This window comes from Apteryx mantelli, chromosome 3 (genome assembly GCF_036417845.1).
Source record: "Apteryx mantelli isolate bAptMan1 chromosome 3, bAptMan1.hap1, whole genome shotgun sequence".
In the NCBI taxonomy this organism is placed as follows: domain Eukaryota; kingdom Metazoa; phylum Chordata; class Aves; order Apterygiformes; family Apterygidae; genus Apteryx; species Apteryx mantelli.
The window spans coordinates 66,394,639-66,411,971 of record NC_089980.1 but is presented as its reverse complement, the minus strand read 5'-3'; the positions used below and the strand labels follow the sequence as shown (position 1 = coordinate 66,411,971).

General features: G+C 48.1%; 1 protein-coding gene across 1 annotated transcript in view; it reads right to left on the bottom strand.

Annotated features, from left to right (window-relative positions):
- Positions 1 to 2,065: 2,065 nt before the first annotated feature.
- The window catches only part of PPP1R14C (protein phosphatase 1 regulatory inhibitor subunit 14C), a 96,719-nt gene continuing 81,451 nt past the window's right edge, over positions 2,066 to 17,333 (bottom strand). Inside the window, exon 4 of the mRNA XM_067294756.1 lies at positions 2,066 to 2,117. Within this exon, the coding sequence (XP_067150857.1) occupies positions 2,112 to 2,117 (6 nt within the window). The 3' untranslated portion in view covers positions 2,066 to 2,111. The remainder of the gene's footprint in view (positions 2,118 to 17,333) is intronic.

Genomic DNA, 17,333 nt, shown 5'->3' with positions numbered 1-17,333 from the left:
AGCTGTCACGGCTGCATGTATTGATTAGATCAGAAATGTCTTTTTGGAGGCTAGGTATTCCTTGCTTTGACTGTCATATAGGTCTCAAAGAGGGACAGTATCCTGGAAAGATCATTTCTTTCATAGCAATCTTTTATGGGCATATGCAACAACTCTAGGAGAGGCTTGGGAGAAGAGGCATAGTTTGAGTCTTAGGCATTAGGACTGAGAAACTGGGAGAGGTAACAGATGGAGGGTGAGCACCAAGGGTGTGCTGAGGTCAGGCACAGCTAGCCCGCAGTATGTGGGATCCAAATGGGGCAGTACAGCTGGAGGGTTCAGAGCAACTGGTCCCCCCCGGCCAATCCACACTTATGGCTTCTCCCCATGTCCTGTATGAGAGGGCAGCTGGAGGGCCCGGGCAGAGAAGCAACAAGCTCTGCTCAGTGGAGGTGTGTGGTGCTCCTGCTTGGTAACTCCTCCAAAAATGACTGCTGTGCCAGAAAGACCTTGACCAGCGCACAAGGGTAAACAGGGAAGCCCACTATTTTATCTGACTTTTTAACTATAAATGCAAGCATTTTCATTTCAGGTACACATGTTACAGAAGATGGTTAAGAGTACATGTGCTTAATCTATCTGAATGCCTGTCAGCCTGGGAGTCTTGGATCTTATTATTCACTAGGGAAAGTCTCTTTTGTTGACATTAGCTTTATCTGTAATAACTTGTCTTCTTCCAGAAAATATGGATGTATTGCAGCACAGAACCCAATGCTTGGCCAATATGTGAATATACTTCAAAGATGATATTCACCAATATATGTGTTCCTCTATATTCTAGAGAGCAGTCTTTAATTTTAAGAAGAGTGCTGAAAGAGGAGGTTTCTCTTGTAAGTGGGGCATTTTTTAGCTCTCTACCACATTGCTTTTCTAGTTTCTAATAAGAGGTGTATTCAGCTAGGGCACTTAAAATGTCTCTCTCTTCTGTCTGGCCATCTATTTTCAAGAAACATGAAGTAGCTGAAAATTACTGAACCTACTTAATGGCTTTTGCTCTTTTGTCAAGTGTGGTTGAATTCGGCCTGTGAGTTTAAGTTTCCACAAAAATTGGGCTAAGAAGGACAAGCTGCCCAGAGGTCAAATATCACAGAGAGGAAACTGAGTCTCAGTTCTTGGTTCAGTTCTGAATTAAAAATACTTGTTTCTAACTTCTAACAGTTCCTAGGACTCCAGTAGTTTCCCTACTTTATTTGAGAATTTCTGCAATTAGAACAGAATGAATAATGCAAAAACAGATTTGCAAATTAATGGGCTGACTTTATTCTGGTGTTAAAAATGAGGTTGTATTATGAATAATTCATGCATACCTGGGTGAACATTAACTTTTCTTAAAATGTTTGTGAGGCACAGAAGACCCAGAGTTTCTCTTCTCACCAAATTAGGCTTGTTTGGTAGTCAAAAGTAACTGCAGCAAAATCTCATAAGAATAACAAAAAAAATCAGATGAAATAGATTATGTAAGTCACAGTCATTAAATATGTAGAAAAACAACTATCCGTTTTAAATACAAACTAAAGGTTGAAGAAAAAACATAATCTAAATATTAGACAAATAAATCAGAATGAATGTTGAAGTCTTTGTAGAAGGGAAAGATTGTTAGACAGTGTCATGAATTATTTGTTCATAAACTTACGTTAGAAGGTCTTCTTTAAAAAGATTCAGCAAACTTCATAAAAGGTCAGAAACAATATTCTTGACTTAAGTGGCTAGGGACTTGCCATTGAGAAATTTAAAGTAAGTAGTATTTTACTTGGTGAACAATCTCAACCCTGAAGAATCATTTGCCTTTGTGGATGGCCAATATGAAGCATGATAGTTTTTAGGATATTAAAGATGGTTTGGAAATAACTAAAGATAGAAAGAAATGCCATATGGGTAGTAATACATAACTACATCATAATAAAGAGTGTACTACTTGTATGAAAAAGCTAAGTTTGGGATTTAAGTGCCCTGTGGACGTCTGCTCAGTACTAAGCTTCTGCAGCTCCTCATCTGGTTGCCTCTGGCTCGCAGGCTCAGCAACGAGGGGAAGTGCTGAAAGGGGCGACATACTGAGTTCTGACTTCTCTCCTTCAAATCTGAAATGGAAAAGGAAAATATTTAGCATCAAATGAAGGTGTCACATGAATGCAGATTTACTCACAGAACAACTATAGGCTTATACGTACCAGGAGCGTCCAGTTAATAAGTCATCGACTGATCCAGAGACCCCTACCTGAGGTGCCAACCTACTTAATGCTTTGTTTTAGGGCCCTGGCCCTGAGTGACACAGTAAAGTTATCTCTGCAAACTGCTGGAGAAGACAAAAGGCCTAGATGTTTCTCCTGTTTTGCTTTGCACATGCGTGGAGGATTCTTGAGATTATTTGTGGAGGGGAAAGTCAGATCATGTCCTATTTCCTCTCATCTCCACCTTTTACTTTGCTCCTATTTAAAGCCAGATCAGCATTAGGGTCTTTTGGATAGTCTCTGCAGATACTGGGCTTGTTCAGACCAGCTTACAAAGGGAAGAGAGTGTCTGCTCCTGAGATGCTGAGTACCCCAGGCTGAATACCCCAAATTTACAATGAGCTTCTTTTCCAATAAGTAAGTCTCCCCACCTTCATCTCATGTAATCGCTTCCATTAGGGCAAAGGGACTAGCAGCTGCTATTGCTAGTGGTAAAAAAAATTGACCATTTTGCCTGAGCAGCATTTTATGCTGACTCAATACAGGGATAAACAGCACAGGCAGCTCTCGGGGTATAGGCTAACAGTATGCTTCACCAGAACCTCTTTCTTCATGTTGATAAAGGGAAAGTAAAAGCAGAGGGCATAGGCTTAAATGTTCTGCTTTCAGGTTCTGTTTTTTCAATACATGTTTTTCTTTAATAAACATTATAATGTTTCACCAGTTATCTGTACTGTTATAGCACCCTAGTCTTCTGTCAGTGCTGACGTTCCGGTTTGCCAGGTGCTAGGCAGTGGCTGCCAAATTGTTTATAGCCTAATGAAGCCAAGATACTATGAACGGATAGAGCAAACTACTGAAAAGAAGGGAGGAGCATGAAAGGAAAAAATAGCCATGGGAACAGATGTAGGTTTGCAGGCCAGAAGTAAATGTAACTAAATGGCTTTGAATGGTTTATAATATTTACATCTGAATATTATCTCTCCAGGTTGCTATATTCACTTTCTCCCTGGCTGTCAGCATGTGGCACATCACACGGACACCCAAGTAGAAGTGTGTACAGAAGGATTTAAAGGGAGATAAATATTATAATTCAGTCACCCCCATGAGACTCTTTACATCTGTTTTTGCAAATACATATTGACACCAGGATATTTTCCAAGTCAAGAGAATGTGGTTGATGCCAAGTTCTGACTCTGTCAACCTATGAGCAATTTGAACAGCAGCTGCTGTATGTATTTGGGGTTGGAAGAAGGGGAGAGGAGCAGTGTTAGCTCTGGACAGGGAACTGCTAAGAAAAGCAATCATTTCCAAATCACTCTTTTTTCGAAAATGTGATGGCTTTGCACTAGAGACACTAACTCTTTCTGAAGTGTCTCTGTGCTTTTTTCCCCTTCTGTAATACTAACCCATTTCTGAGACACTGGGCATGGCTCTCTCCTGTCTCTTTCTCCTGTGATGTTTTACAGTGCTGTTGCGGACTTTGGCAGCTTCCCAGTTAGAGCAGATTCCCTGCCAACAGGCTCCCCTTATGGCTCATTTTATAAAGGGCTGATTGCTTTGATGGTCTATAAGGCTAAGGAGAATGAGGGAACAAGGGATTTGATTTTTAAAGAGGAAAAAAGCCCTCTCCCTTGCTTCTGAGAGACACATTGCAAATAGAGTAGATCCAAACCTTGCAGGGTTTTTATCATGGGGGAAGCCTATATCAGGGATGAAAGTCGTTCCTATGATGCTCTGTGTGTGATACAGTGGGGGTGAAACATTGAGGCAGGAAAGGCCAAGAAATGAAAAGAAAAAGGAATGAAAATCTTAGGCTAGGAAAAAAATATAGTGAGTGGAGTGACAGGGAAGATAATCAACAAAGGGAGAGGAATGGAACAAAGAAGGAGAGAGGCTGGAAAGAAGAGAGGGAGTGAGAGAGAAACAATAAATGGCTAAAAGCAGACTAAGACAGAAGCTGAAACTGAACAAAAGTGCTGGAGGAACATAAGACTGGTAGAGAAGGTTAGTGTGTGCATGCATGATAGAGGAAGAGGGAAGAGCTGAAACCCAGCTGAAAAAAACATTAGAAAAGATCACAATTCATCTTACAACCAGGCAATGAGAGAGTGAAGCCAATATAAAATGAAACAACATCTGAGACAGGAAACATCAAAAAACTAGCAAAGGACTAACCCCTGCTCCCCACTTCTGCTACTCCTGAAAATTTTACTTGCAGCAGTAACTCATGACATCTCCACAGCACACATTTTTCCTTGACAGATACCCAGCTTCCTCGCTACTACTAGGGTTGACTGGACAGCAACAATTAGTTTCATGGCAACTTTTGAAACCTATTTTCATTCTTTATTGATTTGGAAACAAAACCTTTTGACTGTGTTTGCAAATTTGTAATTGTGCTGATTGGATGTATTTTTATGCCAAAACTCCAACTCTTAGATGCAATAATGTATTTATCCGGTTAGGGCTGAGGGAGATCCAGGTACCAGTCCTTGCTCTCTCTGATATCATTCAGATCTTTTTTTTCATTCTGGAATCATCAGAGCAGGGATGTGCTAAGCCTGGGAGTGTAAAACTGTTTTCCCTTTCCTTTGACTCAGTTTTGTTGCAAGCAACATGTTTCTGCAACTTGTTTAGCAAAACTTCATTTTTTCAGAAATGCTCTGATCATGTCTGGTGATGATTTGCATGTAGGCTGCACAGTACTGTCCTTGTTGTCTGCTTGCTTTTTACCAAATGAAAGATTGTTATAGAGAACCTTTGCAGTTTGCCGTCCTTCTCATCAGTCCAGCTTGTTCCCTAGAAATGTAGTCAGTATATCTCAGCACTGAATTTAATATTGGCTTTTAGCACCATGCAGATCTCTGGCTGAGCCTTTAAGGCCAAGATTATATCCATCCTTTGTCTCAGTGCTCATACTTATTGCTGACCCAGAAGGAAATATATATTATGGATTGGCTCAGTGTTTCCTTCATTTTGTGTGTCCTGGCCAGACTCTGGTGTGGGTGACTAATTAAGCTTTACTTTCCTTAAGAGTTATGTTGTTTAGCAGCTATTCGCATCTTAACAACTCTTGTGCAATGCTACCATCTCCTTTGGACTCCTTTCACATCCCTTGGATCTATAGTGTAGAACATAAAATGAAATGAAACACTTCCAGCGTACATATGGTCTTTCAGCAGCATCAATATGTCACCTGATTTCCTGTTCCTTTCAGCAAGACCACTCATACAAGTACAATTATTCAGGTGCATGCAAGTTTAAGGGAGAGGCCCTACAGATATCAGGGCAGGAGCATACAGGTCCTGCATGCTTGTATAAAGCTCTCTTGGGTCCCTCTCTAGATTAGTTCATTATATACACTGCAGTCACACTGCCATTTTCAGAGGCAATGTACAGCATATCAGTGCTTACTTTGTTAAGCTTTTTTTTGCAGGGGATAAGGACTACAGCACTATCTTTAACACAGGGTAATTCCATGTGCCAATCCTATTCCTAGTAACAGAGGTAATTCTGCTTTCAGATTTGGACACATTTTTCCTCTACACCAGTAGCTCCTGGTGGCATTTCCATCTCATTCACACTTATTATAATAGCACAGATAACATGAAGAGAACAGCTCTCTAAAAATGATACATAAGGTCTTTTTCATTTCATGGCAGATTTTCTTTCTTTCTTTGACACTGCTTGTTGTGTTCTCTCTTTCCATATAGAGTCAGTGGAGTTGCCCATTTGCTTCAGACTGTGCCATAAAAGTTGGCACCAGCAGAGCTAGCGTGGCTCGTTGGTCGCTAGAGAGAACCACTGTGGGCCCTGCTGGAAGGGGGCTGCAGCACCAAAAGGCAGGAATTTGGGGAGACGGGAATATGGACATGGATGTGCTGTGGGTGAGTGGGGGCTAGCCTGGCAATGAAGGTTTCTACAAAAGAGAGGAACCCAGGGCATTTTCTTTTCCTTTCCAAAACTGGGTTGAAGCAAGCTGTGCTTTTAACAGTTGCTGACCTTCTGACTTCTGCTGTAACTGCAAAAAGCTCTGATTGTGGGGCTGGGAGGGTTTTTTTGGCTATTCATTGCACTGTCTGTTACAGGGATTGGGTATTCTTCACCATTACTTTTCTGTTTTACAATATAACAAACCAGAAATGATTTTAAACCTCAGCCCAGTTTGCTTCTTTCTATGCCCTAACCTCATTATTTTGTCCCTGCTTTAGTCATTGATATACCCAAGTTTATGAATCTGTTTCTTTAGGACATGGAGGGGACTTTGGAGGTATAACAGGGGCAAATATCTGCTTAGCTCCCATTGAGGTTTTGTGGTACATAGGCACTGACCTGTGCTCTGGACTTTTGAAAACAAACCGTTGGGTTTTTTGGGGGTTTTTTTTTTGAAGGTAGCAGGTGCTCACACTTTCACACTGAATGGTAGGATTCAAACCCGTTGTCTGAGTTACATATACATGCAAATCCTTCCCGTGACTGCCTAGTGCCATAAGAATTGTGTCTTCTGGGATTATACACTTCAAAAGGGCTTGCTGTGACCATATAGTCTGACCTCCTGTATCCACAACCCTTAGAGTAAGCCTGAAGGTCATGAAAATAAAATAAATGAATTAAAAAACCTCCCCACAAAACCAGAAGTAAAAATGAAATTCATTGCATTTTGCCTATACCCTTTTGTGGGTCTTTGCTTCTTCTAGCAATCAAAAAGAGATTAAGCCTCCACACTTCCTTAATACTTGGTTAAACATTATGTAGTCCATTGGCTCCAGCTAATGTGTCCCCAATTATGTGGGACTTCCACTAATACTACTCAAGTTAAGCAGCAGTCATTACAATAAATTGTACCTCTCAATAAAGTGGCCTTCAGCTGAAGTTGGGTGCACTGTAATCATGGCCCCAAGGACACAGCTTGATTGCTTACAACTTTTCATGTTGCACTCGGTATATTTCATTTTGCTAAAGGCAAAATTTCTTTTTTTTTCTTTTCCTGGAGCTCCTTTCAATTCATGATAAATGATCTCAAATATTTCTTTAAATTCCTTAAGGGAATTCTTTTTTTAATGGAATTTTTGGAGGGGAAATTAATGGGAAGAGGGGGAGAATTCTTGTATTTCCTCTTGCTCACCAAAATCTAACCTTGTTTGAGCTCATCAGTCAGAGTATATTCAGACATCAGAGAAGCAGAAGGTATTCAAGTTCATGGAATAATAGGCTTAAAAAATGCAGTGCTAAATATTGGATGATTAGCCACATGAAATCTCCAGACTTAGAGGGTGAGATCATTAGCCAAATTTCCCTAGGAAATGAAGCTTGAGCAATCATGCTGTCTTTCTAGACAACCTATCACTCCCCCAGGCATCATTTCTGAGCCCACTGGCCACTTCAGCAAATCTGACAGAGGCACAGGGTTTAAGAAAACATGGAGTTATTCCAAGTTTTGTGAAAGCAATCAGTTAGAGGGAAGAAACAAAGCGGCTCCGCAGGAGCTCAGAGATTTCCTGGGTTGCTGGGCTGGCCAAGGAGCAGGCGGGCACCCGAGGCCAGCCAGCCCCACAGCTCAGACCCGTGATAGCATGCACAGCCCTTGGTTCAGCCGATGGGGAGAGCAGGATGGGGATGCAGGCACTGCTGGGAGGGTGCTGGAAGGCTCCCATGGGTCACCATGTGGTGGGAGAGAGGCAGCAGGAGGTGGTGCATGGGGCCAGGAGGTCACTAGGGCTGCAGGGCATAAATTGGGAGGAAACCAGCTTCGTTAGTTCTATTGGTAACAGGACAACTTGTTAACGCTGCATAGAGGAAGGGAGATGGGGCTAATGAATCTCAGCGTGTGTTTAGGTGACCAATTTTCACGCATGGTTCAACACTCAGGAATGCAAAATAATACTGCGACTCCCCTCTCCCCCCTTCATCTGGTTCAGATAATAAAGCTCATGAGCAAGAGAGGAAGCTGTTAATGCAGAACAGTGCTGGGAAGGCATGGTGGGGACCACACTTGGAGGCAGGCTTGGTGGGCAGCTCTGTCCCCCCAGCACGATGCTCTCCAGCAGCCTGTCGCACCACGCTGGCCCCTCTGCTGGCACCCCTTCTGCCAGAATTACCATCCGATTGGAGGGGCCACCTGATCCCATGATCATATCCTATAACCTTGCCTCAGCATTTTCTTTTTATCTCTTTTTTTTCAGGAAAGGAAAGGGGGGATATGGCTGCTCAGCATGAACGAGATGTCTTTCCATCACAGCTGCTCCCACAGAAGCTCTGCCTGCTGCCGTTTTGTTTGTTTCACAGTAACCCTGTGAAGGTTGTGAGAATGGGACCAAACATACCATGTGAGCTCTGCTTCAAGGGATAGCCTTTATGGCATCTCTCCTTTTGCATTAGAAATGTGCAGAGAGAAAACAGCCTACTTTTCCTTTTCTTCTTTTTTTTTGCTGCAGTACAGTTTCTCCCCTGCCTGGCATACTGATTTGCTGGAGAATCCAGACAGCAATTCAGTGGAAAATCATTGAGATTGAGTACAAGCAGGCCTTGCTCAGCACTATATCATGACTGGACTACTACTATCACTTCGCTTTCTTTTTTTTCCCCTCCTTTTCCATTTTCAAAACCCTTCTTGTGCAAAATAGTGTCTGTGGAGGAAAAAGGATGAGCAGGGAGGCACTGCGGGGCGGAACATGGGAAGGTTGTAACGGGCGGAGCACTGCTGCCGGAGAAGAAGGCGGGGCTTTACAGCTTTATAATAGAGTAGGACACGCTTCATTAAACGCCATTTTGCCACTCCTCATATTGGTGTCTGTGTGGTGATGGTCCGGGGTCTGGGGGAAGGCCCCGTGCCTCCTCGGTACGAGCGAGAACGGTAACAAGTGGTGACCCCGACGTGATACCGAGGAGGCGGCTCGGCCGGCGCAGGCGCCGGGAGCGTGAGGAAGGGATCCGGATCCGGAACCATGGAGGCCATATGTAAGGTAGTAATGGCCTGCGCCAAGGAATGGCGGGCGCCGCTGAAGGCGGGCGCGATACGAGCGTGTGTAGAGAGGCTCGTGAAGGAGGGAGTGATTACTTCTCCTATGGAGATTCTGTGGGAGGAACTGTGGCTGCAATGCACAGCAGCGCTGGCGGAGTCCCCGATGAACGGGGGATCCGCGAGGGAGTTAAAGGTGTGGGGGCTGATAAGAATGCTCCTGCGGAGAGCGAGGGAGGAACGGGAGACGTGGAAGGCGGCTAGAGAGGCACTTAGAGGGAGTGGGGTACTCGCGGGGTCGACGGAGACGGAGGGAGCGGCGGAGGGGGCGGAGGAAACGGCACCAGAGGGGGGAGAGGAGCGGGTCGAAGAGCAAGGGGAGGAACAACGGGACGGAGGTCTGGTGATGCCAGCCGGGCTGGGAGAAGAGGATTCGCGTGCCCCTCCACCACACTACCCCTGGGAAGAGTTGCGACAGGCAGACAGAGCAGGACAACCTTGCCCCGTCGCGCCCAGTGAGCCCGAGGGGGAAGGAGAAAGGGGGGAGAATGAGCGAGAGAATGAGCGAGAGAATGAGCGAGGGAGAATACGAACACCGAATGAGTGGCTCCCCGGGGCACTCATGGTACCTGATAAGAGCTGGAATCAGGGCGAGTCAGCGGCCAAAGATGGCGCCGGGGACAGAGAAAGAGGGCGGAGGAGAGTCACCTTCGATAGTACGAGACGAGCCAGTGGGAGGGAACGGGTGAGCGAGGATGAGATGGACAGCCTTACAAGGCGGTTTCAAGAAGTCTATCGGGGGGGGGAGCGCGAGGAAGGCGTGAGAGCGGAGGAGGTGGAGGAGGATGTGGAGATAGGACTAGAGCAGGCGCTGCGGCTCATGCGGAGGCTGGAGAGAGAAGTACAAAAACAACAGCGGATGCTGCAGCGACTGGCCGACACACGATCCCAGGACGGTTCCAGTGGCGAAAAGCCCCGAGCCGAGTTATACCTGCCAGATTGGCAACTATCAGCGGGGGCGGTGACATTACGGGGTCTTAAACTCACGGCACCCCCTGAAACGCCATCGGCGCTGCCGGTACGCCTGGCGCCCGGAGGGCTCATAGAATGGACGCCCATCGACCCAAAGGCCGTGAACCATCTATCGAAGTGCGTTGCGGAGCAGGGCCTGAAACACCGGGACACACAAGTGGCACTAGACACGGTGTTCTCAGCATCCCTGACCCCCTCCGACTGCCGAATGCTAGCACGCGCAGTACTGGCTCCCTCCCAGGTTCTCCTATACAAGGACATGTGGGTTGGCCGATTGCATCAGGAGTTGACTCTGGGAACTCGCGATCCGAATCATCCACTTTACGGGTCGACACTGAACCGCCTGAAGGGGAGTGATAATGCCATGACCACTTCGCAACAGCAGGCCGCCTTACTGACGGCCGGTGAAATACGAGCCATCACAACGGCAGCGCGCGCGGCGTATGAAGACTTAGCGCGCGTGGTGACAAAGACGGACCCATGGGTGGCAGTAAAGCAGAGGCTGACAGAGTCGTTCTCTGCCTTCTGCGATCGACTCTATGCCGCCATTGAGAGCGCTGAAGTCCCCGAAGCGGTGAAGGCGTCACTGATGCTCGAGTGCCTGAAGAATCAGGCCAACGACGACATAAAAGAGATCATCCGCCGAGCCCCGAGGGACCTGGGGCCTACCCAGTTAATGAAGTACGTGCTGGAAGAACAGAACCGGTTGCCCGTGAGAGAGATCCGAACCGTTGTCGCCACAGCCATGGCAGCACAGGCCGCGGTCGTACGATCAAAGACATGCTTCGGATGCGGCCAGTTTGGCCACATCAGGGCGGCCTGTCCGAAGGCGCGTCAGGGTCCGAGCACCACCCATGCCCCACAGATGACATGCTGGGCCTGCGGCAGGCCGGGGCACCGGGCACGGGAGTGTCGCCGCGCGGCGCCGGGAAATGGGAGGAGGGGAGGCCAGTCGGGGACCCCTCCCCACCCTCAAAGGAAAGCCCCGGCCGCAATGTATACCCAAGAGGAGAGGGGAAGCTCGACAGGCGAGAGCCCAGAGCAGTGGCCCTGGTACTAGACTGCAACCACAGGCCCGGGGCCATGGTCACCCTGGAGAACCCCTGGGCCTATCCCCAGAAAACACGGCTCAAAATGTTGGTGGATACTGGGGCTGACGTCACTTGCATCCCGGGACGCATGTGGCCGAAAAACTGGCCGACGGACCAGGGAGGAAGTCTCACCGGGGTGGGAGGCAACGCGAAGGCGTACCGCTCGCGGTTCGCATTGAAACTCACCCTGCACGATCCTGACGCGGAACGGCACGGCGCGCCAACACAGGCGACAATCACACCTTACGTCACCGAAATTGCTGACCCGGTACTGGGCCGGGACGTGCTCAGCCAACTCAACATCAAGATCAGAAATTTTTGATGGGGGCCACTGGGACCGCCGCTAGTGAGATCAGGGCTATACCCTTAAAATGGAAAAGTGATGACCCAATATGGACTGACCAGTGGCCCCTGACTTCAGAAAAATTGAAAGCGGCGCAGAAGATAGTGGCTCGCGAACTGGAGCAAGGGCACCTAGAGCCCAGCAATAGCCCTTGGAACTCTCCGATTTTCGTGATCCTAAAAAAGACTAAGGACAGCTACCGGCTATTACATGACCTGAGAAGGATCAATCAACAGATGTTTGACTTTGGACAGTTACAACCGGGACTGCCGGTACTGACGGCAATTCCTGAAAATTGGCCAACTATGGCCGTAGACATCAAAGATTGCTTCTTTTCTATCCCGCTGCACTTACAAGATAGGGAGAGATTCGCATTCACAGTCCCATCGGTGAATAAGCAGGAGCCGGCGCGGCGATACCAATGGACGGTGCTTCCACAGGGCATGAAGAACTCACCTGCAATTTGCCAACGCGTTGTAGCCGACGCAATAGCCCCGGTACGAAAACAACATGCGAAGGGGGTCATGATCCACTACATGGATGATATCTTGATGGCAGCACCCAGCGCAGAAGTGCTGCAGGAAATGGCTGCTGACCTGAGGCGGTGCTTGGCTGCGGCCTCGCTGGCGATAAACGAAGCAAAGGTCCAGAAGGGACCAGGCATTAAGTTCCTAGGGGTGGAGATTGGATACTCGCAGATAAAGCCGCTGCCTATAACTTTGAACCCAGACGTCCGCACCCTACATGACGCTCAGGCACTAGTGGGGAGCCTCCAGTGGCTCCAGAATATGGTGCCCATAACACCGAGCCAGATGCAACCGCTGTACGAAATGCTGAAGGGCAGGAACCCATGGGAGGAGAAGCGACTGACCGCAGAGGCCAAGGAGACTCTGAAGAACATCTCTGAGATGCTGAGCCACCCATCGGTGCAGCGCTGGGACCCTGCTGATAAGATCACGCTCTACCCAGTGCTGAACCGGCAAGGTGGCATGGCTGTGCTCGGACAAGGACAACCAGAGCGGATGCGAGTGATCTGGTGGGTCACGCCCACGCGGCCGGCTGGAGCGTTTGTGCCGCATTCCAGCCTCTTAGCACGAATGATCACTAAGGGGCGGAAGACATGTATCTCTGCATTCGCACGTGAACTGGACGCGATTGCCCTGCCTTTCAAGAAGGGCACCGATGCACAGACAGAGACCTTCGCCGCGGCGATGGCAATGGCCATGGAAGGATTTCCAGGAGAAATCCAGCATCTCCCGCGCCTCCAGCCGTTGAGGCACCTGGACATTATAGAGGTTGGCGGGCCTGCTCGAGTGCTTCCTACTCCGAAACCGGGGAACACCGTTTTCACGGATGCCTCCTCAAAGACCCAGACAGCGGCCGTCGCCTGGCAGCAGAATGGAGAATGGAAAGAGGCCACCTTTCGAGCGGCAGACGTCAGTGTTCAGTACCTTGAAGCCAAGGCTGTAGAAATGGCCTTGAGGATGTTCCCTGATGACCACCTGAATATCGCCACAGATTCCATTTTCACGTACAACCTGGTGAGACAAATGGCCACGCGGGGTTCGGCGGGCACGCCGATCGCCACAATGTTAGAAGACGCCTTGCAGGCACGGACTGGCACGGTTTGTATTACGCACGTCCGGAGCCACAGCAAAATACCGGGATACTATCAAGAAGGCAACGCGGAAGCCGATAAGGCGGCCGGCAGAGTGATGACCCTGCGGGAGGCCAGGGACCTCCATGAGTGGCTGCACGTCAGAGCCAAGGCCCTGGCCAAGACTTGCCACATCCCCATCTCTGAAGCCAGAGGCGTGGTCGCCACGTGCCCGTACTGCTGCAGGCGGCCTTTGCAGGAGGGAGGGACGAACGTCCGAGGCCTGATGGCGAATCAAGTCTGGCAGACCGACTTTACTTTCTGTCAGAGGCTCCGACCAGATCCCTGGCTGGCAGTCACGGTGGACACATACAGCGGCATGATCGTAGCCACGCAGCACAGGAAAACCACGAGCCGAGCGGCCCAAAAGCACTGGGCGTACGCTATAGCTGTGCTGGGGCTACCTCAGACCATCAAAACCGATAATGGATCCGCATTCACATCGGCGAGCACCGAAGGGTGGGCGCAGCAATGGGGAATCAAAATAGTCCACGGCATACCATACAATAGCATGGGGCAAGCCATAGTCGAGAGAGCCAACAGAACTCTTAAACAGAAAATTGATGTGTTGGGAGAGGGGGAGGGCATCCCCAAGCACTCAGCCATCCCCAGAGAGAAACAAACTGAAATTTTACAAAAAGCACCGTACGCCCTAAACCATCACCTCCAAGGGGAGAATAGTCATGAACCGGTAGCAAAGCATTGGGGAGGGACAAGCCCAACGGAGGGTCCCGAGGTGCGGGTCAAGAATCCCACGACGGGGGAATGGGAGACCGGGTGGAGACTACTAACGCAGGGCAGAGGTTATGCTGCGGTCGCGAGCGCGGAAGGGGGCCCGGAGACCGCGAGGTGGGTCCCCACACGATGGGTAAGGCCGCTTTTACGCAAGTTAGAAGCTCATCGAAACAACTCTGACACCTGAACTACAGGCCGTGCTACCGCGCCCTCCATCGAGTGCCAGAGGACTGCCCCCGTCTTCGGAATGTGCACTGGGCCCACCCCTGTTGCCTTTAACGGTCGAGGTTATATATGTGTCTCCGCAGATCGTGGTCCAGTGAAGGTACCCAGCAAGAACGCGAAACCTGTCTTGACTCACCATGACTCGTCCAACGGGCAAGAGGATGGGAAACCTGATGCTGGGGGTACTGCTCCCAGTGGTAATGACACTTCACAGGATTGACCCCAGGCCCAACATGTGGGTAACCTGGGCGAACGAGACGGGCCAGCAAGCGTTCTGCTTGTCACTGGCCTCAGCTAGCCGACCCTTTAGAACGTGTTTAGTAGGGGTCCCAAGCTTTAGCGCGGCAGCTTTCTCGGGCTTTGCTACCAGCAATTGTAAAAAGAGTATCTCAACCGCTACCTGCAGTGCTACGCTCATTAATAGCTTAAACGTAACTCTGCCCTGGAACCCGCAAGAATTAGATCTGCTCGGGGCAATGCGTATCGGAAACTCGTCCAAAAACTGGACACAAACGTGTCTGGTCTTTGGGGGGGGCCTGGGCTTTGGAGGAAGTAGAGAGAGGATTACACCACGCAATTGGACTAATATCAGTGAATCCATTCACAAACAATTGCGGTGGTTGAAGGAGCACACAGGCAGAATCCGCCAGAACCATGGGTTTTTAGACGAATGGCTAACTAACCTGTTTGGCAATCTACCACAGTGGCTAACAGGACTGCTCGCTGAAGGCTTGCGCATTTTGCTAATCCTCATAATTATAGGCTTATGCTTGTGTGTAATACTGAGCTGCGTTAAGAAAGCCTTGCTGAAAGTAGCGGGCCAAGTCTGGATTGCTCGAAAACAAGAAGGAGAAATTCTGGAGGAATGGCTGGGCTTTGGGGGGGGGCTATAGTCTGTTGGAACTGAGCAGTCCCGCCTATGGCCGCTGAACCGACGAAGACAAGGACACCGCCTGCGTTAAGAAGCGGAAGAAGGGGAGGCAGCACACAGCTCCGCTCACGAAGCTACTAATGCAAGGAACCACCCGATGGCGGTCCCGTCGAGACACGCCGCACTTCCGCGTGTTTTGTTGCGTCCCGCTCGATATAACGAAACAACGTTGATGGGAGAGGGGGAGATGTGGAGGAAAAAGGATGAGCAGGGAGGCACTGCGGGGCGGAACATGGGAAGGTCGTAACGGGCGGAGCACTGCTGCTGGAGAAGAAGGCGGGGCTTTACAGCTTTATAATAGAGTAGGACACGCTTCATTAAACGCCATTTTGCCACTCCTCATATTGGTGTCTGTGTGGTGATGGTCCGGGGTCTGGGGGAAGGCCCCGTGCCTCCTCGGTACGAGCGAGAACGGTAACAAGTGTCACATTTCAATGGTGAGATCTGCTTTGTTCATCTTTTCAACCTTTAACAGAGGAGAATGGCTGAAACTGAGCTCACCAGTCACCTCTTGGACATGTTAGAGACCATCTTTGTCCTTACCTGTGCCATACAGTTCTTTCTTAGAGCATTTTCACATCCTTGAGATGGGATGTTGCAGTGCCATGATTTCTCAGTTGTAAAGGGGTTTTGTGTTTAGACTGAACTGCACACAGAGCTATGCTGCTGATGCCAAGCCTTAAAATTATCAGGAGAGTAGCCTAAAAGTTGCGAGTTATAATAAATCTTGGATTTACAATTGTGTTCATTTATGATTATGCTCTTATTTCTGGACCTGGAAGTTACGTCCAAGTTTCTCTCTGCTGCAAGAAGAGCTACAAACTTTTAAAAAATGGACAATTCAGGCAGAACTACAAAATGCTGGGGGAAGGAGCTAAGAAAAATGGCAGGTTTAACCCAGATCCCCAATTGTGAATTAATCCATAAAAATGTTGTAGGCTTGTTGTAGGAGAGTTTTTAGTGTTTTCAGAAGATAGCAAGAGTGATACAGAGTCAGACCAAAGGTTTGCCCAGCCAAGAATATTATTTCTTACAATAGCAATAGGTGAAGGTCTAGGGAATTATGAACAAGACAAGCATGCATGGGACTCTGTGCTCTCCCCAGCCTTCACCTTTTTCCATCTCAGAGCTAGATATGGTCCCTGGGGATTTTTCTTCTGTGAGAATTTGTCCAGTTTTCCCTTGAAGCCATAGAAACTTTTAGCATCTGCAACACTCCTTGTTAAGAAGTTTGTGCTGCACCTTTTTTTGTTTTGAACTTGGTTCAAACTAGCTTCAGTTTATGTCCCCTTGTGCTGGTACTGTTAGAAATGTGGTTAATCAACCTCTATCCACTCTCCCCACACCCTGTCATGGTTTTGCAAACATTTGTCATATACCCGGAAGTCACCTCTTTCACAGACTGATGTGTCCTACCTTACTGATTTTTTTTTTTCCTTGTACAGCAGCCTTCTATACCTCTGATCATATATGCTGCCTTTCTCTGAACATTTTCCAGTTCTGCTACAAACGTTTTGAGGGATTTTCTTGCTCAGTCACATATGATTCCTCTGCAGTTGTTCACATTTGGTGCTAGTCCTTATTATCCTGATAACTTCTCTCGCTTCACCACTCATCCCCTTTTCTAAATTGCCTATGAGTACACTGAGCAGCAGAGGTCCCAGCACGGACCCCTCTTGAACTGTTGCTTTCTCTGCATTGAGAAAATACTCCTACTGGATTTCCTAACTTTCTACCAATTATTTATCCATGCTGGCACCTTCCATGGGTGCTTAGTTTCTTATAACACTTTGGTGAACATTTCTGGAAATCAAGACAATCTATGTCAAACACATCACCCTTATCCATGTGTTAGCTGACCCCTTTAAAGATCTCCAGTGAGGGCAGGGCAGATCTTCCCTTTATAAAGGCCATACTAATTCTTCCTGATAAAATCATCCCAAGTAGATTGTACTTTTCTAGATGCCCACTAATTCTAGTCCTTATCACAGCTTCAACTAACTGTTCCTGGATCAAAGGTCAGGCTAACTTCCCCAAATCTCTTCTGGTGCTTTTCTAAAAATTGGTATCACTTTCATCCATTACAGTGAGCGAATGCTACACTGGATCCTGAAGCTGAAGAGAGTCTCCAGTAGCTCAGAGCTCTGCCAG